This window comes from Streptopelia decaocto, assembly GCF_964273445.1.
Source record: "Streptopelia decaocto genome assembly, chromosome: 13".
NCBI classification, from domain to species: Eukaryota; Metazoa; Chordata; class Aves; order Columbiformes; family Columbidae; genus Streptopelia; species Streptopelia decaocto.
In genome coordinates, this window is record NC_138668.1 from 7,869,403 (window position 1) to 7,892,496 (window position 23,094).

Sequence of the window (23,094 nt, forward strand, 5' to 3'; positions counted from 1 at the left end):
TCTTCCAAAGCCTCTGGGTTTCCTGTATTCCAGTAAGGTCTGAGCGGAGGGACGGGAACAGCTACAGAAATCGGATCCACTGGAAAGGGAACGTTTACGCTGCTCTGCATTGCTGAACAAATGAGTAACATTTGTGGTGTTTACATAATGACACGTTGGTGTTCACTTTCTTGTGCTCAAGCTTTGTACAAAATGTCTTATTTAAAGCCGAAGTCCTTTTTTTACATTTTCAATTAAAAGGGGACAAATTAATTATTTTTTCATGCCTATAAATAGGACTCTTGCTAATTTTGTCATCCCCAGAGTTTCTCAAGCGGGAATCCTGGCTGCTTACTAAATCCTGCCCAGTCCTTCCAGGGAGGTGACCGCATCATTTTTAAGTGCACAGAATGAAAACCAGCTGTTTCTCCTTTCAAATTTTCAGTGCATTTACCGCAAGGAGATACTGGATGTGAGCAGCCTGTTCACAGAGGTCAGTCCGTCCTCGCCCCCTCGCGGCACTGCCCGACCCCCCGGGCTCAGCGCCGGGACTGGTGGCGCTGGGGACGGGCACCGAGTCCTCTCAGGTTTTGCCGTAGCGCTGATATTGATGCTCATCGCATTTGCAGTAGCTGCAGCCAAAGGCTCACTTGGAGTGGATAAACTATTTTTTTAAAAGGGAAAGAAAAAAAAAAGGCTGCATTCCTCTTGCTTAAAATATTTCATTTCAGGAATTCTGGAGGCTGTAAATGTAGGTATGAGTGACACTGACGTGACATCTGCTGCCTTCTAACCAGCGCTGCCCCTGGGCCGGTGCTGTTTGCCTCTCCCTCCCTTGTCTTTCTTTTGCCTGCTCCTCCATGCAGCAGCTCCCAGCTTCTGCTCGCAGGCTGCTCTTGGCTCAAGAGCCCAGCACGGTGAACTCGGGGTTGGAAAGTAGGAGGGTGTAAATATTCTATCAGCTATATTCAGTAATTTCTGGAATAACTGTCAACTTTATCTCAGCATATTCTAATTCATATCAAGAAATCCGTCATGGTCAAACCTTGGAAAAAACATTTCCTTTTTTTTTTCTTCATCCACGTGCCAAAATCTCTCCTAGGCATCCTTGTGCTTAGAAATTCCTGATATTAACAAGAAATGCTCAAGCAAAGCACAGGAATGAAGCTGTCGGATTGCAGATCACCTCATCCTACTGCAACTCTGGGCTCCCAGCTCCTGCTGTAAGTGATGATGTGTGAAGTTCACACAAATGCATCGTCTCCTTAAAATGGCCCTTGTCCCTCCCACAGCTACACTGTGATGTCTCTTTTTTTGTGTGTGTGGGGTGGTCATGGAGGGAGGAGAAGGTGGAGATTGCCCAAGAAGTATGAATCACCAATTCCTCCGTTCCATGGACCAAGCACGCTGCTTTCCTGGAAAGGAGGCAGCGACTCCGCGTCAGGAGCTGGCACAGCACGTTTCCAGAAATCCACACAATTCCCAAGAACTGTGAACTGCTGAGCAGCTGCCGCAGGTCCTGCATTCAGCTGCTGCTCTGGGGTCTGCAGGGTTTTGGTGGGGACAGCCTGCTGCGGGACACCTGCCAGGCCAACACGGGGCCTCCTCACCCCCTGCCAGGGAAAACTGCACAGCACGAAGGGTTAATGGAAAAGGTTTTGTGCTTTTAAGATGTTTTGAATAGCTTTTATTTTTAGGCTTTGTAAAACACACAGAGTGAAAGCCTATTGTTTTTATGGTAGTAGATCTTTACAAAGACATCAGTCTTTAAAGTAATTAAAAATATCTTAACAAAACTTTGCTTAAAAACTTGGCAGTTTAACAAGCACGCCTCCCTCCATCTTCTTTTATTCCCATCAGCCCAAGGCCAGGTTCTGATCCATGTGTGCTGCAACATAAACAAGAGGTGTGTTATTTCTGCTCATGGTAGCCTCGATGCTTGTTGGGTTGTTAGTAAGAAGCTGCAACCCTCAGGATTATAAGAACAAAAAACCAAAAACCGCTGTATTTTTTTTTCCCACCCAACAATTATTTGGCATTCTTTTTTGTCAAGAAGCCACCTCTGGAGTGCCAGTCCTCTGGGAAACGGTAACACAGGAACCCCGCTTGGCAAGAACCTCTTCCAAGGCTGGGATGGAGCTCCCAGGTCCCTCAGCAGCCTGCGGGACTCCAGCCCAGGCTCTGTGGGCTCCTTGTGGGTGCAAACTCCTGAATCTGCAAACGACACGTGGTATGGGCAGTAACTCCACAGCCATGCTCTCCCCAAACCTTTCCAGGGGGGCTGACAGGTGAGCGTGCAAAGTAACTGAGGTGATACAGTGGTGCAGAGAAGAGGCAAATGACTGCTCAGAAATACAAAAAAATGGACTCGGTTATAGCCCAGAAGAAAGCAGCAGATTATAAAAGGATGATATGATGATATGTACTATGAACTGCTTGCAGAGGTCCAGGTTTCCCCCAGGGCTGACTTAAACGGGGGCAGAATTTGACACCAGGCTCGTGGAATAAACCATTTACACATGGCTACGTGCAATCCGTACTTGTAAAATAAGGTAGGAATTGCTGCCGTCTCATTTTATTTGCTATTATTCTTTGGTGTGTCAGGGGAAACAGTTTAATGATCTTTATTTAAGAAGACAGATTATTTTAAAAACCCACAAACTAAAAAATTTCCTTTTCTTTTTAAGAGTTATTATAAACTGAACAATTAGAGCAAATGACTTTAAGTACAGCCCTTAGCATGCAACCTTGCTGAAATGGTTTGTCACTGTCACTAAATATACTCTTGGCTTAGGACACATCTCCCTTCTAGGCACACTGGTGCAGAAGATAATACATCATTGTGATTCTTCTCAGGAAGCTCTGGAAGGGAGAGGGGAACCTGGCCTGGCTGCCCAGCCAGGCGGAAGAGCTGCTGCTGAGCTCCCTGCTTCTATTTCAGGGCAGGACTCCTCTGAAGGAGGCCGAACAAAAACCAAGGGCAGCTGTGCCCTTTATCTGACTGTCTGAACAGCAACACAGGGAGAGAACAGAATACCCGTATAATTAATCAACATTGTACTTCAGCCTTGCTAATCTGGACCATCAGCTACAGCAATGGTTTCAGCACTTGTGCTGGTTCTGGATCAGGAATGGCTTATGGGCAGAACTTACTGTTCAGGTTTTATTGGCTCAACATGAAAGCACTTCCTTGTGTAGGGTTTTAATTTTTAATAGTTTAAGAAAAAAATATTTGGCTATGTGTTTTACTTAGCTCTTTGCAAAATAGGTGGCAAGTTACCTGTTTACTCCAGGAAAGAGAACAATGCACAGGGTGTTATTCTGCAGCCTTCTATAAAGCTTTTTGATGTGGTGGTCCAACTGCTTCACCTTTTTCCTTAGATCCTCCTCCTGCATAACAGAATATAAGTATTAAAATCCCCACTTCACCAGCAGATCTGTAGCAATCACACTTAAAAGGGTGTGGGGTGAGATTGACCCTTGGGCAGCCTCAGGGACGGAAGGGGTGAGGACAGCGGTGATTCTGTTACAGACGGCGGGACTGCGGTGGCTCAGCAGCAGGGAGAACCACAAGCTTATCTCAAATGGCGCTGCAGCTTCCACCCGTGACAGTGAGAGCTGGAACTAGATCTGTTCTTTCCTGTAGGGCTCCACAACTATTCCCTTCTCCCTCTGACTCCTGTACCATTTGCTACACCTCTACCCTGCCCTGTCTGCTCCCATGCGGTGGGCTTCAGTTCCTGTCCAGCTCCGCTCGCTGCCGCGAGCAGCTATGCTGTGGGGTTTTTTTTTGAAGTTATACAGTATCTGCAAGCATTGTGTTATCTCATCTCACATGGTATTACCTCTCCAAACTGCCTTGTGGAACTGATCCTTGTCAGCCTCTCTGCTCCAGCACAAGGAGACCCTTCTGTTACACACAGCTCTGACCCAAGTCTGCTCATAGTTACCACTCCTGGTTTCCAGGGCAGAACCTCCTCACTAACTGCAACAACCATCAGCATAGCCTTAAACTCACACAGGCAGAGAGTTGCTGCATTTTCTCATATAAGATGTTTCCTCCTTCCTTCCTCTTGCTGTGATTCATTTGCCAAATCCATCTCCAGAGGTGACCTGAAGCAAGAGCGTTCCTACTTCTTAGTTTGCTGCCCTTCATGGTCCATCCATTTAAAACTTCAAGGGCATCTGCAGCACTTTGTGATTTCTGGAATTCTGAAACACAAAGAGAAGGGGAATGTGCTTTGGCAGTGATGTTGCTGCCCTGGTCCTTGTCACCTCTAGGGCAGGGCTGAAGATGAGATGAGAAACTGAAATCACTGGAGCAAGCAGATCATTTTGCTACAGGTAACCATCACTCTATAGAAATGCCAGTTAACTGCAAGAGCACCCATCCAGTTCTCACCTTTTCAGAGGCGATGACTTGTCTGTGTGAGGCTGCACAGTAGCCAACTCTACCAGTGGGTTACTGGAGCCAATGACCTACCCTGGAACTTTTCAAAGTAAAGATTTTTTTTTTTTTTAAGCAGTCTTTTTAAAATTTTAAATATTTAGCTGTAAAATGCTCCTCCAAACAATACATGCCTCCACTGTAGTATTTTAAATACCACCCCTTTGAGCATGCATGAGTTTCAGTAGCTCTTGGTGTGCCTGTGCAAAGTTCCAAGGGCTGCTGAATGAGCTTATTTGAAGGAAATAAGCAGGCTCTATGTGAAGCTACTTACTGAGGAAACAGCAGTTCCTGTGCTTTCCACTCTGGAGATCCTTTGGCAGGAACAGTGTTTCCAGGTCTTTCAACTGGCTGAATTCTTCTTGCAAGTCTGTCTCTGTTAATGACTTCTTTAGACCCGCCACATAAATCACACCTTCGTTTTCTACATCCAGTTCTAGTTCCTTTATCAACACATCACAGTCCAGCATGGCTGCAGTGACCGGTCTCTGGACCTGGGGTGGATTCAGCAGAGCAAACACAGCACATCAGTCCAAGCAGCTCTGTGTTCTGAGCTTCCCTTTTAAATTCTTTTCTCCCATTACCAAAAGTTGACAAGCTATTTTCCCTCACTTGAAAAAAATATGACTAATGAAGGCTAACTTAATTAGCCATGAAAAAGAAAGAGAGATTGTAATGCAGAAACACTATAAAATAAAGAATCCCATATTTATGGCATTTTAGCACCCTGTTACTTGGCTCTTCCTTTTAAAGCTGAAGGTGGAGGTCAGAATACTTTCTAACCCCCTTCTGCTGACAGGCAGAAAGGAAAAGAGGGGTCTGTTTCCTTTCTGCCAGTGCCCCTGAATTGTCCAGGGACAGGGAGAAGGCAACAGCACAACCAGCCAGCATTTGCCAGACACTGCGCTGTCAGCAGATGTTAAAAGAGACACATCGGATGCTGTTCCTGAGCTCAACATAACTAGGGCTTCTGCTATTTGCATCATTTACCTTAATGCAGGATCCTGCTACCTCAGTTCCATTTAGGCTTTCCACAGCAAGCTGGGCACCTTCCAGCACTTCATACCGGATACAGACATAGGGCTTGAAAGAGAATAAGATACTTCAGCCTTAACAGTAATACACATTAGCCATCCCTTTTTAAAAGTCAGGTCTCACTAAAGCTGCGTTTACTTTAAAAAATATAACATAAAAGCATTTGCGGGTAATATATGTAACACTGTATACCATAGCTGTTAAAAACAACCTTCAATTAGCTCATGAATTAATAAGAACTTTTTTTTCTTTTTTTTTTGGCCATTAAAGGCCTCAGCATATCAGTTCTCTCAAGAGGAACAAAAAGCACCTCAGCTTCTCCAACGCGTAATAGTCGTCTAGCTTGAACAGCAGAGTTAAGCCACATGAGCCGGGTTTATCCTTGTAATTGTGTGGAGCAGCTTTTAGATACCTTGAATTGTTGTAGCTGACAACTAAACCATCAGAAAAAAACCAAAACAAACAGCAGCCAAAAACCAGAATAACTAGTATTTCAGTGGTTCTATTTCACATCTTTCTAAGAGATTGCTCGAGCCTTCCATGCCTGTCAGCAAGCTTAATGCTTTGTGTGCTCCTCACCTGGAATGTTTCCGTCACCACTGTGAGAGATTGGATTGGTCCACACCTCCCGAATTCTTTTTTCACAGACTTCAGGCAAAAGCTTTCTTCAAAAGGACCTGCGTAAATTGTCAGCATGTCAGTGAGCTTGCTTCTCACCTGTAGGAACACAGATTAGAGAAGGAACTTCACAAAGCAAAAGAACTAAGCTGCTTGTTGCCTCCAGATAAATAACATCTTTTTCCAAGCTTGGCAATGAAGATTATTCTCAAAAAAACAGTACCTTTTCACAAAGTCCAGCAAGAAGGTGAGATGCAATGTACTCTGGACCCAAACTAAACTGAATGATACTGAATGTGGACAGGGGAACATCTTCTAAGGCTCTCTGAAGAATCTGTAGGGAAAAGAGTGTACAAGGCTCAAAGAGGTACAAGACAATCGTACGGCAAAGGATCAGAAACAAAGCTATTGAACTAAATTCCCAACTTTAATTTTCATTGTTGTCCAAGGAAGCCCTCAGGCGAAAATTCTTCTTTAGTGAGTCAGGAGAGGATATAGAGGATCAAAGCTTAATTCTGCAATGTTAAAATGGATTTAGGTAACCTGGTATTAACGCTAACAGTACTGTCAGTCAGCTTTTTAAAATAGGACTCATCTACCCACCCCCAGAACAATAACTTTGAACTACTTTGATGCTTGCTTAGACCAACCCACTCTAAGTCCATTCACCTGTTTGTTTGAAGTGCTCAGGTTACTCTGACACAGGCCAGAAGAGTCTAGTTCCTGTCCGCCCAAAAGGAGGGGTTTTTGGCCAGTCACTTGCAAGCAGTCTAAAAAACTACCAGAGAAGAAAGCTGTGAGTCACAGTACTTATCAATATGGTGAATTAAAAACCTTTCAAGAAATGCTTGTCAGAGAAAAATGACAAAGTTCGTTAAAGAAATTTGAAGGGATATTCTTGTCCTCAACATCAAAAGAAGCCTAGAAAATGCTTTGTGAAATCTAAGACACAACTTCTGCAAGTTTTTCAGTGCTATGCGACATTTGTGTCTCTCTCTGAAGATCCTGATAGCGTCTAAAAAACACAACATACTTCTTCAATTTTACTGAGGATTCAACTGAAGAAAACACACGCATCTTTGAGAATCTTATTACCATGGTTTGGATAAATGTGGAGGCTCCTTCAGCTGTTTCTGGACCCTACATCCTTGTGGCTGTAATGCAGCTTTGTTCTGTGAGACCTCAGCCAGTTTTTCAGCTGTCAGAAGCATCTCCAAGTTTAGTTCTGCTACCTTGGGGAAGGAAGAAGATTAGTAGTTGGCTTTCATCTCAGCTAATTGTAGCTAACTGAAAAGCATGTGCTTTCTCTGAGTCACCCCGGCACACTCCACAGCAGTGAAGAAACACAGGCATTCATTTCTCGCCTTATTATTTTCTGTTGTCATTTTCAAGCATGCAGAACTCACAGCATCAACCAGCAATCATCTCCAAAAAAGTTCTCTCAGAAATCAATGACAGAAGCAAGAGACTCATAAAACCAGCTGAATCACTACCGCAACATACAAGGTGTCTCACTTCTTTTGTCTGGAAAAATGACAGGCATTCCTGTAGGCTGAAGTGTCTCAATCCTTTACCCAGTGCCCCTCAAGATCATCAGCAATGCTGATTCATGTCAGTGTCTGAGTGCTGAAGCCCTGGTAATGCTCAGGTTATTAAGATACCTGGTTATATGCTGAAAGTAACAAGCTGTCAAAATTGAGGCCTCTATCACAGCTCCATTTTCTCTTTTAAATCAACAAGAGGATGGGCAGGAATTTTTTTTTTCCTTCATAAGCACAACAACTTGTACATTCTGCAATTAAGGACAGAAATCTTCATTAGATATAGCTACCTTTGCTGGTCCTTGCTCAATAAAGAACTGAGCCAATTCCAATGCAGCTCTAGCATCTTCTGCAGGATCATGCCCAAGCTTCTGTTCACACTGAATCTCCTTCCTAGGGCATCAAAATTAGGTGTACAGGCAGGTTATCTGTTTTTCCACACTGACCAACATCCTGTCTTTTCTAAACAGGATCCTTTTCGGGCAAAATAGCTTTCCCCTTTCCAAAAGGGATTTCAGTTCTGTGCAGCAGCATTCTTGTGAAATATTCCCAAAAGTTACTGCAAGAAATGTTTTTGCAATGTTGAGCAAAACACAGTTCACTGGGTTTAACAGAAGCAGTGCTAACACTTGGTACTCTGATGCATGACTATTTTTAATTTTACTTCTTCCTTGACCAATGACCCAACTCACTGTCAGCACAGACAGGGAAGCAACCTCCAACTCAGTGAAGTTTGGCATTGCAGAGTATTAATATTCACTGTGTGAATGGTGAGAACTGTATCACTAAGACATACTATGCAGTGGTAGCTAATGCACTGAGGAACGCAACTGAAGTCAGTAAATGACACTTTCATACCTTAGCCTTTCTTTCCCCTAAGTGCAACAGGGGAAACAGGGGAACAGGCCCCTAAGTGCAACAGATCTCATTTGTGTGAGCCAGTGTCTTTGTTGCTCTGCAACTGAATACACTGGTACTGGGGCGGCCCTGCAGAAAAGCTACTCTTGCAAAGATGCAAATCTGGTTGGGTCACAGCGTCCCTTCTTGCTCAAAGACAAGCCAGGTTATTATGCTACCTGATGTTCCAAGCAGGCACTAAATTCTTCTTTACTATTTGCACAGCCTGCTCCTTTCCTTTGAATTTTGGTGAAAAAAAATAATAACTATAATGCTACTGGTGGAAGAGCAAGACCCTGTGACCCACCATGACAGTTTCTAATATTTCCAACGACAACACAGTAATAATCTTACCCTAAAACAGCTTTGGCTAGAAATTTTAACTTAAATCTTCGACCTTCATTTCTGGCAAAAAGCAATGAAGTATCAATAACACTGGGGTGGATCATCTGGAGGAGAGAAAACATGAGCAGTTTTATTTAAGAACAGTCATACAGAATTGGGCAGTAATCCACTGTTACCTGTGCCTCTGCCTTTTCATTTCAGTTGCCAGTTTCCTACTGGTAGGTAACTAGTCCTCAACAAGAAGAGCAAATAGGAATAATGAAACAAGCCCAACTCTCTAAAACTCTATTGGGAATATCTAGATTGGGTTAGAAAGATTAATTATTATTTGAGCATTTTAGATTGGTTAAATTAAATAAAGGAAGGATTTCAGTTCTTCCCACAACAGAGCTATCTGGCTGAAGCAGAGAGGTACATCGATGTCTGGGCAGACTCCTCCCTTCCTTTGGGGCTCTGAAGAGCCCTTTGCAAGTTTTAGAGACATAAGGAAAGTCTCTTTTAAATTCTTACAGACATAAAGCTATTGATAATAAAAAGCAAAGTGTTCACTAATAAAAAGAGGAACTGTTTAGATTTTTCAGGTCTGAAGTTAATATCAAATACTCTTAAAAGCATACTCACTTCCAAAGCCTGAAGATCAGAATTTAGAGAATGACCCACCAGTACCGCATCATGGGGAAGCATTTGTTTCAGTCTGGTTTGGATGTCTGACAGTTTTGTTTTCACTGGAAGAAGCATTTTCTTCATGATTCCTGAGAATCTTCAAAAGTCGAATGAGGAAAAAACAACACATTAGCAACAGCGCCTACTGGAGAATATTACAAGCAGGGCATGTAATATATGAACTCAGTGTAACTAATGACAGAATGCCATTTACTGCTTTCTGTTCCAACATAAAGAGGATATACTGCAGATATATTAAACTGCTATGAGTGCTACCACATCTGTTTCAAAAGTCCATCTCTCTCAAGTATACCTTACGTGATCCAGTGCTTAGCATCAGATAGCACAGGTAAGGAAATACTGCAAGGCTGATGGTGGAAGCATCCGAGCAACCTAATGGGACTGGAACCTCCTGGACAAAGCCAGGCAAAGTTTTGGGAGAAGATAAGGCTTGAGTTTTGCCTGGTTTTGTCACAATACTGAGCCCAGCCCTGGAGGTGTGTACAAGCTGACAAGCTGCTTTATTCATTTTTTACGGATAAACAAACTTAGCTATGGAGCAGCGACGCAGACTGCAATCCTGTACTCTTATCCTCCATCTTATTTTGTAGCCAGCAGTGTAAAGAGTAACTTGGCCTGACTATCATCAATTTGTCACAGGACTTTTCCTAGAACGCTGCAGAACGGTAATGCTTCCACATCGTAGCCACACAGGCACTAGGTAGCAGAGAGTGTATACGTAATGTTGGTTATTCTAATCACACAGCAAGAACTGGATCCTTAACACTGAGTGAAATGCAGTAGGTATCTGTGCACACCAAAGCCTTATGAAAGATCCCGTGTCGCAGGCTTAATTTGAAAGGGTTGCAGTTCTTAAAGATGAAGAGATAGGAAACTCATGTGCAAGTCACCTGGTGCGGTAGTTCACTACTGTGCTTTCAGGTTTGACTAGTTCATTCAAGAGGCATCGACCCTGTGCATCCACCAAAGAGACACGGGTGACTTCATTCCCTTTTGCAGTCAGGCACTGTCCGGAAGAAGCAGAGGCAGTTGCTGAATCAGCACGATGCTGCCACTCAAAAACCTGAGCTAACCTCTGATTTGGCTGAAGCCAGCATCACTACTAAGGAGCTACTCAACTTAGAGATCTACCACTCATAGGTAGTTGTTTCATACTGCAGCATGCTTCATTTTAATTGTTAAACGGCCACCATAAGCACAGCAAACACACAGACAAAGACAAGCATAATACAAAGAAAACCATTACAAAGTGCTGATTTCACAGAATCGGTCTGTGCTCCGCACTGCAGAGCTGTCACTGAGAGCATCTTCACCGGAGATGATGTACAATTTAAAAGCAGAGCTCAGGTTGTATCACTAGTTACTCAATGCTGATGCCAAATAGGGATCTCTGCAAAGTAGCAAAACTGCACTAAAGGAGGAATTTTCACCACAGCACGCTATCCAAAGATCTGCCATGGCTAAGGATGTGTGACAGGGAAGTACTGTTCCTCTCCCAAACCTTGGGGAGGGCTGTGAGGAGGAATTCCCCAGCATTCTCAGGGGTTACTGCAGCATTGCTGATGGGCCTGGCAGATCCAGCTGCTGCTCCAACAGCCAACGCAGAACTGGGCTCTCTGCTGCTCAAGAGAATATTTGTCACCAGAACCACTTCCTGAGTCCTTCCCGTGGCTGCATTTAGCCTTGGAACCATCAATGAAGGGACTGGCAGCAGATGTTAATATACCAGAAGTGGTTTAGCAAACAGGGTGCTTGGCTCACTTGACTATATTTTGTAAGGCCACACACATTTATTTTTTTACCATTTCACAATCCAGACCAAAGAGGGGGCTGCTGTCCGTCCTCTGCTGATCACACTCTGTATGTACAAAGCCCTTACATCTAGGGGAGCCTAGAATGAAAAGATACCTGTGAATAAGGAACCGACCTCTCTCTTCTAAAACTCACCATCTATCTTATATGACCAAACTTATCACTAAGTGTCACAATTAATAAAAACACCCAACCAACACAACAAAGCAACCAAAGCCCTCAAAAACTGACCTTTTATGGGATAGTCATTTTTTTTCTGCTCTTCTAAAGTTAGAGTATAGCTAGTAAGGCCTTGTTTTTTTTCTCCGTACTTCCGAATGATGGGATCACATTGCAAATCTGAGCTTTTAGGAATACAGTCACTGCTAGGGGAAGTCAAACCTGTAAAACACAGAAGCACCTGTCAAGCTCAGATAGCGCTCCCTGCCTGCAGTCAGTTTTCTGCATTAGTACACACACTAAGAGGCTACAGCATTTCAAAGGAAAACATTACCTGGAACAATAAACTGGACAGACAGAAGGATGGATTGACAGCTGTCTGTATATCTATCTGTCCATCCACCTCCAGTTTATTTTTATATATACATCTCTCTCTTCAGTTTATCTATCTCTCTGCAGTTCATAGCTCATTTACCATGTGTACATGTATCTATACTTCATATATATAATATATACATAATTGTCTATACACTAATGTATATACTGTATATATTAAAAATATACTTGAAATTCAGGATACTTGAATCTTACTCCCAGTTCAGCTACTGACACTTCCTGATTCAGAGCAAGTCATATCACAAGCCTGTCTCACGTTCCTTTCAGAAAGAGAACAATCTTGCCTTGCAAGCATGACAGTATAATCACCTGTCACTTTGTGTAAGCTGTAAAATAAGTTATCTTTTCTATCTTCTCTGTGGAGTTCTTTCCTGTAAGCACTATAAGGAGAAAATATGTTTTAAGTGTGGCTCACAAAGAAGCAAGCACTGAACTGACACCAGAATCCACAGCTGTATAAAGTTAAATTATCCTGTAAATGATTCTCTGCAGATTGCACTGAAAAGAAAAATATACCTGACATCTCAGACCTGTGACTGTGCAGCAGGTTCACAGTCAGGATGGCAGAGGACTTGTCAATACACTGAGAGTAACAGCTGCTCATTCTCCCATTTAGGACTTGAATTCAAGATCCTTTGTTACAGTTCTAACAATTTCAGTGAAGTTTGCATTGTAGTCTCTGGCAGGTTTTGTACAAGCCTGTTGGATTACAGTCACCTCTACGGAGAGTATAAAAATAGGAAATCCGTTGTCAACACACCTGTTCTTTACCTTGATTTGCTGCTCAGTATAACAAAGAAAACCAAGAAGAAATGAGTAACTACTTAGCTTGAATCTAATTTGTATGTCTGTATCTTTTCTTAGATACATCTTAGAATAAAATACCCACAAAACGTGTAACAAAGCATCAGAATTTTGGATTAAACATGTTAAAAACTTTCTCTCTGCTTTTTGCATTCACTTGTGACAATAAGCCCAAGACAGGGCTACTGAACTAGTCAGGGTAACTAGTCTTGTGGTTTAAACCATTGTATGTTTTCCTTTGTAAACATTTTACCACAGCAACATGCTGGGATTGCACAGGATGCAAAGTCATAAATCACTGTTGAAAGCGAATCACTGTGGTTGAAAGAGATTATTCAAAACCAAGCAAGATACCTTGTGCAGTGTTGTGAGGCTCCAGGTTTGCTCCTTCTCCATACAGGCTGGCTAGGAAGTTGGCAGAAGGTGTTAATGTGAATCTCTGAAAAAAAGAGACGTGTTAGAGACTTTGAAACGGGAGCAGAAAAATCAAGCAAAAGAGATGTTTCTTGATCCCAAATCCAGCCCAATTTAGAGAGGATGGATAAAGAAGCAGTGGAAATATGTCTGGTGTCTTCCCAAGGAAGAAAAAAACCAAACCACAACACAAACCAAACCTGTTTTAACAACAGACGATATAGAATTCTTTGTACTAAGGGAGAGATTTGCCTTCCCCGATCTGATCAAGAAGGGAAATCTCAAGACTTTCTCTGACAGAAACTAAAGCAAGTTCCTGACTTGCCAGTTAAGTTGTGATTTGCATTTACTGCAGTTCAGGGAGAATTCTCTAGAAGTCTGAATTGAGGTGCCTCTTTCTTTCATCTTTCAAAAATGTTGCTTGTAACTCAGAAAATTAAAATAATTATTTTAATAATCTTTTGGGGAATGAGAGAGATTTGACATAGAGTGCAAATAGTAAAAGTGAAATTTTTCAATCAGTGGGAATAGTACATCTCTATTAAGAGTCTCCTCACTCGGAGTAAATTCCAAATTAACCAAGATATTTTTAATCTCATTGGCATCCCGATGATGCGGGAAGCGTAACAGTCAGAGGACTAGAACATCAATACACGTTTCACCTGGTAAGGCTTCAAAGACACACATCTTGAAAACCTGTTTCTAATATCAAAGCCTTGGCATTTGTTCTGAGCTGACAAAGGCTACAATTAGATCCTCCCATCAGCTTGTGTTGAGAGTCAAAGACAGCCACTTCCTACTGGAACAGGCAATAATATCACTGCAGAGGTTAATCCCTGGGCCATGGTTTCACGACTGGAAGGAGTTTAGAAGACGGCAACACAGTATGGGGACTTACATGCTGGAACACTTTTCTGAGGTGTTTGAACTGCAAATAGAATTTGTAGAAATGGAGTTGGCTCATTTCATGCAGAACAACAACCACGACCCCAGCCAGGTGGCTTTGGTGATAAATACGGCACCAGCTGCAGTTAAAAAAAATATAAAATTAAAAAACAAAAAAATCAAAGCAAAACAATTATCAAGCACTGTTAGAAACAAACTTGGAACCAGCCCAGCTTTTAAGTCAGTGTATGGCAAAGTGCCAAATTACTTCAATGAGAAGAGGCTTTATAGCTTATCTCAAACTGCCACATATTCCTGGAAGCAACATCGTGTAGGAGACAGACAAAGAATGAATTATAGCAGAATTCTGCTGCGGTGCCATTTCAAGACATTTATTCCTCATTTATATGCATCAGAATGTGAATACACATGAGTAACTTCAGCTGTAGTGATGCAGTGCAGTGAATTAATGCATCAAAAAAAAGTTTCATAAAATTTTCTATTTGCTACTTAAAATCTGAAGTGGGATCATTCTTGCCTTGAGTTTCATTTCAAGTTTCATTACATTTCACCGTATTTTTGCCATCTGAGGTTATACACCCTCCTCAACCTTCCCCTTCCATTGCTTAGAGCTGCCCTGAAAAAGGGCAAAGTGATTAAAACTTTTTTCCCAAAACACTCTAGAACACTGTTTCAATGATATCTGATATAAAACCTGTCTGTATTTTTGTGTTGTGTTAATGTTTTTAACACCGCATTTCGTTTCTCAGTGCATGAAGCTTATTCTGTTCCACGAACTTGTTTTGTTTTTGATAACCACATGAAACAAAACTACGAAATGGAAGAATCTTTGTCCAAAGAAGAATTCTGATCTCTGGCCAAGTCTAACAAATGTATCTCCATAATACCATAATGTCATTATGGTGGCTGCATTGCAAGGATTCCAAAACCAGCATGGCCAATATGCCTTTAGGAACTTTTTCACAGCACGTGAGGACACAGGCAGGGTTGACTGCGACCACGGGTGTTATACCTGGGCTGTGTTGCGTTGTGGCACTTCCCCAAGGCTGCGTACTTCAGCAGCTCATACAGCTGGTCATGGCTGATTTCGCAGTCCTCACCAAATAAAGCTGCTGACAAGCGAGATGACTTTTCCTGTGAAAAGGGGAATGGCTAGTCAAGAAAGGTTTTATGTAATCACATAAGCTCACGGAAAGCAAAGTAAATTATATGGTAAAATGAAACTCTTTACTATTAGGGTACAATCAGCTACATTTAAAATAACTCTTCCACTCATTATGGGCAAAAGTTTCCTTTCAGATCATTCTTTAATATTAAATTTACTATCAATATTTCAGGTACTCGAACTTCAAAGATTTATTTAATAAAGATTAATGTAAGTAGCTGTGTGTAGTAAGGAGACTTAAGGTTATTTAATTTGCAAACACAAGATTCTGATCTCCTTTTTCAACTCACTCACTCCCTTGTTGCTGTAGAGCCATAGGCATTTATACAAGTGTTATAATATGTATTCACTTTGTATAATGTCTTATTGAAACCCATTTAATTCATTTACTTTATGTGATCTGTTTTGGCAGACCGCTTTGCTGACCCCTACAGGAAAAAAAAATGTTTCAGTAAAATCCAAGGAAACTGCAGGAAGCATCGAGTAGATGAGATGGAGCAAAGACTGTACCATAGAGTTCAACATAACAGTTCTCTAAGCCTAAATGCACAAATTCTCCTAAAAGCTAATATGCAAGTAAATGCCTGATTTTGGAGACCTTCACTTACCATTATTGCCTCTTCCAACAGAGCTCCTTTGAGCTGTAAACATTTTAAAGATACTCTTCTTTTATGTGATGAAAAGACATCACAGCATAGAGGGGAAAAGAAAAAAGACCATAGAATGCTACAGAATATCAAATCCTACAGGATAAACCACTACCAGAAGTTGTGTTTTCCTCACCACACCAACAAGCCTCATGCTCATTAATTCTGACAGAGCCCGCACATGTGGGACTGAGCTGGTGCGCTTTTAAAGCCATTTGTCATTGGTAAGAAAGCTAAACAGAGGTGACAACCTTTGAGGTTCAAGTGGTTAAGAATCATCTGGTAGTAATAACACAGGGCAGTGTAATTGCTACTCCTTCATCTTCCATGCTAAGTTGGACAAATAAGTAACAACACTGTCATTTTCAATACAGCCTAATTAGAGCTCTGCAAAAAAGCCCAAACCAAACAGCAGGAGTTTTATTTCACCAAGCAAAGGTGACCTGGCAGCCACAGGAATGTCAGTGTCTGATCAAGACCAACAAAACCAACCTCACAGGTCAGACACGACTCCTGTCGGTACTGGGTGCTAAACGGTAACCTGGGTGAGTGAGGTGTCACCGTGGGCTGAATCTGTGGGTGCATTTGCATCCTTCAGCTGTGAATGTGCTGAGCAGACACAATGCTCCTTTCAAGATCTACTCGGTTTAGGAAAAAATTATATTGGAGAGGATATTTATCTTGTAACAAAATTCCTTCAAAGAAACGCCTAACACTCACAATGGGTTCACTGCCGTGCTTCCTGCAGCAGACACCAACCCACTATCTGTAGGTGTTATCTTTAGCCAGCCCCCGGGCTGCACTGCCAGTAAAACCCGGGTTTGCTGACCTTCCAGCATCCCAACGCGTGATGAAACAAACCCACCCACAGCAAAGTGGCTGTGAAACACCCACAGCCCCGGGCGATCCCTCACGGCCCCGGGCGATCCCTCACGGCCCCGGGCGGGCCCTCACGGCCCCGGGCGGGCCCTCACCGCCCCGGGCGGGCCCTCACCGCCCCGGGCGGGCCCTCTGCTCACCTGGGGGCCGCCGCCGTCCGCCTTCCTTCTCTTCCGAGCCGCCCGTCGTGTCCCCGCGTCCTCCCCGTCCCCGGCCGGCCGCTTGCACCCGTTGAGGCGAACCGGCTCCGCCATGGCCTGGACGGAAGCACCGCGGGCGATGCCGCCAGTCAGCCCCTGTCCGCCGGGCCAGGCCCAGCGCCCGCCCCACGCCGCAGGTCCCCCGGGCAGTACCGGGAGGGGGGATCCCCCGCAGCCCTGACGCCGTGGGGCCGATCCCCGGCCGCTCCCTCCTCCCCCGTTCCCCCCGATGAGGATCCCACCTCAGCCCCACCGGGCTCTCCAGCCACCGACGAGCACACCGCCTCGGTACGCGGCTACCTGCGCCTGCCTGCTGGCAAGGCCAGAGCAGTCGATCCGCCGAGCGCGCGGATGAGGGCGGCGCCGCTGCCGCCGGCGGGAGGTTTGAAATGGCCGCCGCGGAGCCCAGGCTGCTCCGGGGTGGTGGTCGCTGCCCGCCCGCCCGGGGCTGAGGGCGGAAATGGCCACCAAGCGCCTGGCCAGGTGCGGGGGGAGCCCTCCCACTGAGGGCGGTGGCGGTGCCCGGGAGGTCGAGGCCTTGGGGGGGGAGGGGGGGACGCGAAGGGGCAAGGGGAGGGCGGCCCCTCAGCGCGGGGGCCGGTGCTGAGGCGCCGCTGTGCCGCAGGGAGCTGGGGCTGGCGCGGAGCAGCTCGCGGGCGCGGAGCAGCGCGGGGGCGGCCCCGGGGCAGCGCTTCGGGTACCTGGTCGTCCTGGACTTCGAGGCCACGTGCTGGCGGCGCGCGGAGCGGCGCGCGCCCGAGATCAGTGAGTGGGGGACAGGGGAGGGGCGGCGCGCGGAGCGGCGCGTGCCCGAGATCAGTGAGTGGGGACAGGGGAGGGGCGGCGCGCGGAGCGGCGCGTGCCCGAGATCAGTGAGTGGGGACAGGGCAGGGGCGGCGCGCGGAGCGGCGCGTGCCCGAGATCAGTGAGTGGGGACAGGGCAGGGGCGGCGCGCGGAGCGGCGCGTGCCCGAGATCAGTGAGTGGGGACAGGGCAGGGGCGGCGCCGCCCGGCGGTGCGGAGGGCGCGTCTGAGCTTGGGCTGCTGTGTCTCCGTTCCCCCGTGTTCCAACGCGGGACATTCCAACCCCGGTTTAAAGCAAATGGAATCACTTCCGTGGGGAGCTCTGACCTCGCTGGCACTGCGGGTTTTGTTTTCCTCGTTCTGTTCTTGTCGCAGTTGAATTCCCAGCGGTTCTGTTAAACACTGCAACAGGGGAGATCGAAGCTGAATTCCACACCTATGTCCAGCCCCAGGAGCATCCTGTTCTTTCTGATTTTTGTAAAGAATTAACCGGCATAACACAGGTGTGTTGTTATTTAGTATTATTTTCATAGAACCATTTCGGTTGGAAAAGACCCTTAAGATCGAGTCCAGCCATAACCAAGCTCTGGCACTAAACCATGTCCCTAAGAGCCTCATCTACACGTCTGTTAAACCCCCCAGGGATGGTGACTCCACCACTGCCCTGGGCAGCCTGTTCCAATGCCTGACAGCCCCTTCTGTGAATACACATTTACTAATATCCAATCTGAACCTCCCCTGGTGCAACCTGAGGCTGTTTCCTCTTGTCCTATCACTTGTTACTTGTGAGAGGAGACCAAAATCCACCTCGCTACAACCACCTTTCAGATAGTTGTAGAGGGTGAGAATGCATACCAATACAGGCGTACCAGTAGACCAGTAGAATTGCTGTTTACTATCATTTTAAACATGCTTTTAAAGGGCTGAAGAAAAACAAGTGTATTTCAGTGCCTACTAACACATACAAACTTCTTGTACTTTCCTCAAGTACCAGGTTGATGAAGCTGTCCCTCTAAATATTTGTTTGTCGCAGTTTTGGAAATGGATTCAAAAGATACAGAGGGAGAAGAAAATTATATTCAGTTCAGATATTCCAAGTCATTCTACTTCAGAAGCAAAACTATGTACCTTTGTTACTTGGACAGGTAAATAAAATTCTAATTTCCTTTTTCTGTGGAATAATACACACAAAAAAATGAACACTTGGTGGTGCTAGTGAGATTGCACCGTTACTTCTAGGGAGTAAAAATCCTGTTAGTATGTATTGAGGATGTGCAATGTTGTGATAAGACTGAAAATATTAAATCCATTGAATCCTGATGTGTTCACTACATCTTTGCCTCCAGGGACCAACATTCTATTTTTCTGCTTTACATGCAGTGAACAGTGTCACCATTCTTAGTGTGTCTAAAAGATTTAATGACGTCTTTGAGATCTTTACCCATCATGAAGTCATTCTTTACTAACAGGGGGCATTCACTTTTCCTGATGTGCCATTTCTGCAACCCTCATGTGCTTTTCATGTACAAAGACTTCATTAGCTGGTGCTAATGAAGCCTGTTAGCCTGTGCTTCCTGCCCAGCAGCACACAACTACTCCTATGTGGATACTATGTCCTTTTATGTAGATTTTAGGCCAGTTCTTTAGTGATGGATTATTTGTGTTGGTTGTTTTTCTGTGCAGACTGGGACTTGGGTGTGTGTTTGCAGTATGAGTGTAAAAGGAAGCAGCTGCGAAAACCTGACATTTTAAATTCCTGGATTGATCTTAAAGCAACATACAGGGTGAGAAGATCAATAAACTGTGAAACATTTATACCCATATTATCATCTCAAAAGCTAACTGTATGTGAGGTTACAAGCCAATATTGTATGTTCCGGTGACTAGAGAAACCCACTTGTTTTCTTTTCATGTTGTTATCACTGAACTGTGTGAATTTTATTAGAAATCTTAAGGCTAAGAAAACAACCTGGTGTTATTGTTCGATAAATTAACGATGAACTATGTATTTTATTACATAGTCCACACTGCAAGACAGTTCTAAGTTGGGGGCTAACAGCACCTCCGTGTGCCTTTCCCTGTGTAGTGAAGGGAACTTTGCAGGAGTCTGCCTGTCCTGACACGCTGAGCTGCCCTGTTAAGGCCTTAATCAATGTAAGCCATAAAGTGTAACTGAATGACTCCAGAGCTAAGACAGAAAGGATTAGTTTAAGACTAAGAGAAGGGATTCATGGTTCTTGCCATTCTAATTTGTTACAGGCTAAGTCCATTAAGGTCTTATGCTTATTTATCCCAACTGTAAACTGAAGATACTTGACTTGCACAATTGCCATGTGAGATGTATTATTCATAAGGTCATAGTTCTGAAATGGTTTTTACTTCACTATGAAAACGTTTCGAAATGCTTTATGCTAAACAGCTGCATTCTATTCCTTAGACCTTCTATAACAGGAAGCCTAAAGGGCTAAGTGGCGCTTTGCAGGATTTAGGGATAGCTTTTGCAGGACGGGAACATTCTGGTAAGTATGATATAATGGTCCTAATTTTAATATATATATATTTATAAAGCTAAATAGCTACTGTTTACCTTTAGTTAGCTTAACCAAAGCAGCTAGAAATAGCTAGTGATCACTCTAAATAGTAACTGTTGTTTCCAGGTTATACAATATTCTGTCCAACAAAAACATCTAAAGAAGAAAGGCTAGATGCTTTAAAGACCAGAGTCTGTCATTTCTAGCCTCATGCTTTATTTCTGAAATCTCTCCTAGTGCTATTGAGTGTGTGTTCAACAGGATCAATCTCTGAATTGCTAGGGCGCAAAAGCGGAGGAACAATAAGGAAAAGTGATTTATAGCTCCGGACAGCATATTAGCGTAAAAGAATATCAGCACAATATGATTTTTTTACATGATTAATAAAACAGAGCAAGGGTTTTAAAAATTGTGGAAATATATTCAGCTCTATGGATTTGTCCTTCAGGTATTTCAGCACAGGGAATTTATTACTTCCCTTTTGTGAACTAGGTAACTATGTGTCAGAGTTCCATCAATCCCTGTCACTTACGTAAGGCTTGCTCAGATGACATTTTTCCTCTAGTAAGAACTATCTCCAGTAGTAGTTTAAAAAGAAGGCATAATATAACCATACTTTTGAAGGGCTGGATGATTCTCGGAATACTGCCTGTCTTGCTTGGAGGCTGATTTGTGATGGATGTGTGCTGAAGGTTACTAAATCTTTGGATAAGGTTAGTAGCTATTTTGTATCTTCCTTTCTAGCTGCTTTGTAACCTGCAATACAGGTGAAAGGTGAGCTGTTCAAATAATAAAATGAGCGTCTTGACTGTGAATTGAACAGAACAGTCCTAGGCTGATACACTTATTAATTTTGTGCACTGATTCCTAAAACTTCTGGGTATTCACTTTCTCAAATCTCCTTTTGTTTATTGGCTCCCTAGGCACATCCGAAAAATAATTTATTTTCCAGAACACTGGCTATAAACTTTGCTGACAAGACTCCACTGGGAAGTAACAGCAGACCGGAAACATCTAGAGATGGAGCTTGTGAAACAAACTCTCTGGCTGAGAAAAACAACAATGGTATTGCTGGAACTGAGGCAAATTCTGATATACAACCGGAAGAACCACAGAGCACTCACGCAGATTCCTCTGCCCACATCCACGCTGTGCCCAGCAGCAGCTCAAGGACCGAGTTACACGCTCAAGCCCAAAGCTCTTCAAGAGCATCTCCCAGCAGATTTTGCGCTCCCCTGGTGCAGGCAGGGCGGGCTGGCCGTGCTGTACTGACAGGCACTCGGCGAGGGCTGGGCAGGGGGCAGGCGCTGAGCACGGCCAGATGCAGCCCCCCAGCACAGGGACCAGGCCTGGTGCTCGTCTCCACAACCATCTCCTCCGTTAACATCTCCCACGAGGACATCAGCACCAGTTCTGATTGCTTGGCTCTGCTGACTGACTGGGAAGATGTTGCTTTGATACCAGAATCTCAATATGAACAACATTCAGATTGTGTTCAATTCAACAATAACTCAAGTACAGATATTTTACCTGTGCTTGAAGAGAAAATTATTTCAGAACAATCAGCTGTAATGAGTTCAGATCATCAAAGTTTGGAAAAAACTGTAGTACCTGTGGAACCTCCAAAAACTATCATTTACAAAAGTCCTGATACTACTATCTATAATGCAGGAACAGCACAAAGACAGACTTCAGATTTTTCCACTTTTAAGTTACCATCTGCAAAAGTAAATGCTATTTCAGCACAATCAGCACTAACTGGAAATTATTCTATGCATTCAGAGGGTCCTAAAAGAAAGCCAACTAGTCCAAAAATGTTCCCACCAGCAAAAAAACAGTCTTTTGCTATATACCAAGAGAAAACTGCATCTTTTGATCATTCCTTACCTTTAAGAAGTTCAAATTTGCCCAAAGCGTCTCCAGCCATTCTGAACTCCACAGTCAATTTGGATCAGTCTGTAAGAGCTGTGAAAAATGGAAAACCGACTCCCCCTCTGTGTGACTGCGGCCGAAGAGCTAAAAAACTGTATGTGTCAAACAATGGTCCAAACCATGGGAAAGGATTTTTTTGTTGTCCTGTTGGCAAGCATGAAGATGGTAAGAAAGGTTGTGGATACTTCAAGTGGGAATATGCACTTCTAAAAGAGAAATCTAGTGATCTCACCCTGAACGCAGACCCTTTGACCTCTCCTGGAACTTACACAAGCAGTTCAGGGAATTCTTCCAACAAAACATATTTGTGTCTTAGACCCTCTATGAGAACTTGAAAATGGATATTGTTTTTTTTCTTTTCATCCAAATCTTAAATTCAGTAGGTTGATCACGCTTAATATTATCAGGACAGTCAGATTATGTCAGAGATATGTTTGAGAATGGGACAAACCCAACACTGGCTAACACAGATAGAAATGGGAATTGCTCAAGCATGGAAAAATATCGATATATCAGAAAGTATCTTGTTAATGAAATATGAGAGAACAGGTAAAACTATAAAGTGCCAGCATTAAAGTATGAGCAACTGTTGCTACATATCTTAAATTTCTGCTTTATCATGTATTTTAAATTCTTTACTAGTCCAGTTCTTAAAGAACATTTTAATGATAGAGACTTTACTTATACTTTTTTTTCCTAAATATACATGTAATGATTATAACTAGCTTTTAAATATTTATTTAGAAGTTGTTACATTTCTCAGAAGTGATTCTTGAAGCAATAGTGTTCTCCTAAACTTACTTGGGTTTTTTTATCCTTTAAGTTAAATAACAATAAAGATAAAATGCTGGGGAGACTTCATCGAATACTTTATTTAACACACATCAGCTATTGTACTC

General features: G+C 43.6%; 2 protein-coding genes across 4 annotated transcripts; one reads left to right on the forward strand and one right to left on the reverse strand.

Annotated features, from left to right (window-relative positions):
* Window positions 1-29: 29 nt before the first annotated feature.
* Window positions 30-17,255, reverse strand: REXO5 (RNA exonuclease 5). 2 transcript variants are annotated; one of them, XM_082064450.1, is made up of 20 exons: window positions 17,171-17,255; window positions 16,869-16,985; window positions 15,050-15,171; window positions 14,030-14,156; window positions 13,072-13,156; window positions 11,590-11,739; window positions 11,349-11,437; window positions 10,437-10,552; window positions 9,484-9,622; window positions 8,872-8,966; window positions 7,911-8,013; window positions 7,175-7,311; window positions 6,749-6,857; window positions 6,303-6,413; window positions 6,041-6,178; window positions 5,417-5,509; window positions 4,701-4,920; window positions 3,998-4,191; window positions 3,260-3,369; window positions 30-1,867 (listed from the first exon to the last, which is right to left on the reverse strand). In XM_082064450.1, exons 2-20 carry the CDS (start codon window positions 16,980-16,982, stop codon window positions 1,798-1,800), a joined length of 2,322 nt encoding a protein of 773 aa, XP_081920576.1. In that variant the 5' UTR covers window positions 16,983-16,985; window positions 17,171-17,255; the 3' UTR covers window positions 30-1,797. The 2 variants fall into 2 exon arrangements, with proteins under 2 accessions (XP_081920576.1, XP_081920577.1); XM_082064451.1 differs by lacking the exons at window positions 14,030-14,156; window positions 15,050-15,171; window positions 16,869-16,985; window positions 17,171-17,255 and adding an exon at window positions 12,430-12,632 and having other exon boundaries at window positions 1,292-1,867; window positions 13,072-13,151.
* Window positions 17,256-17,259: 4 nt separating this feature from the next.
* Window positions 17,260-23,051, forward strand: ERI2 (ERI1 exoribonuclease family member 2). 2 transcript variants are annotated; one of them, XM_082064455.1, is made up of 8 exons: window positions 17,260-17,411; window positions 17,554-17,693; window positions 18,144-18,235; window positions 18,721-18,877; window positions 19,416-19,516; window positions 20,170-20,251; window positions 20,888-20,976; window positions 21,187-23,051. In XM_082064455.1, exons 1-8 carry the CDS (start codon window positions 17,389-17,391, stop codon window positions 22,528-22,530), a joined length of 2,028 nt encoding a protein of 675 aa, XP_081920581.1. In that variant the 5' UTR covers window positions 17,260-17,388; the 3' UTR covers window positions 22,531-23,051. The 2 variants fall into 2 exon arrangements, with proteins under 2 accessions (XP_081920581.1, XP_081920580.1); XM_082064454.1 differs by having other exon boundaries at window positions 17,261-17,411; window positions 18,108-18,235.
* Window positions 23,052-23,094: the final 43 nt, after the last annotated feature.

Bases quoted from the DNA above. Each gene is read 5' to 3' on its own strand.
- ERI2 (XM_082064454.1), top strand. From the start codon at position 17,389: ATGGCCACCAAGCGCCTGGCCAG. The intron at 18,236-18,720 runs GTGTGTTGTTAT...ACTTTCCTCAAG, and splicing joins AATTAACCGGCATAACACAG to TACCAGGTTGATGAAGCTGT. The intron at 20,977-21,186 runs GTTAGTAGCTAT...TTGGCTCCCTAG, and splicing joins TTACTAAATCTTTGGATAAG to GCACATCCGAAAAATAATTT.
- REXO5 (XM_082064450.1), bottom strand. From the start codon at position 16,982: ATGGCGGAGCCGGTTCGCCTCAACGGGTGCAAGCGGCCGGCCGGGGAC. The intron at 10,553-11,348 runs GTAAAAAAATAA...TCTTCCGGACAG, and splicing joins TTGGTCTGGATTGTGAAATG to TGCCTGACTGCAAAAGGGAA. The intron at 8,014-8,871 runs GTAAGATTATTA...TTGATGCCCTAG, and splicing joins CTAGCCAAAGCTGTTTTAGG to GAAGGAGATTCAGTGTGAAC.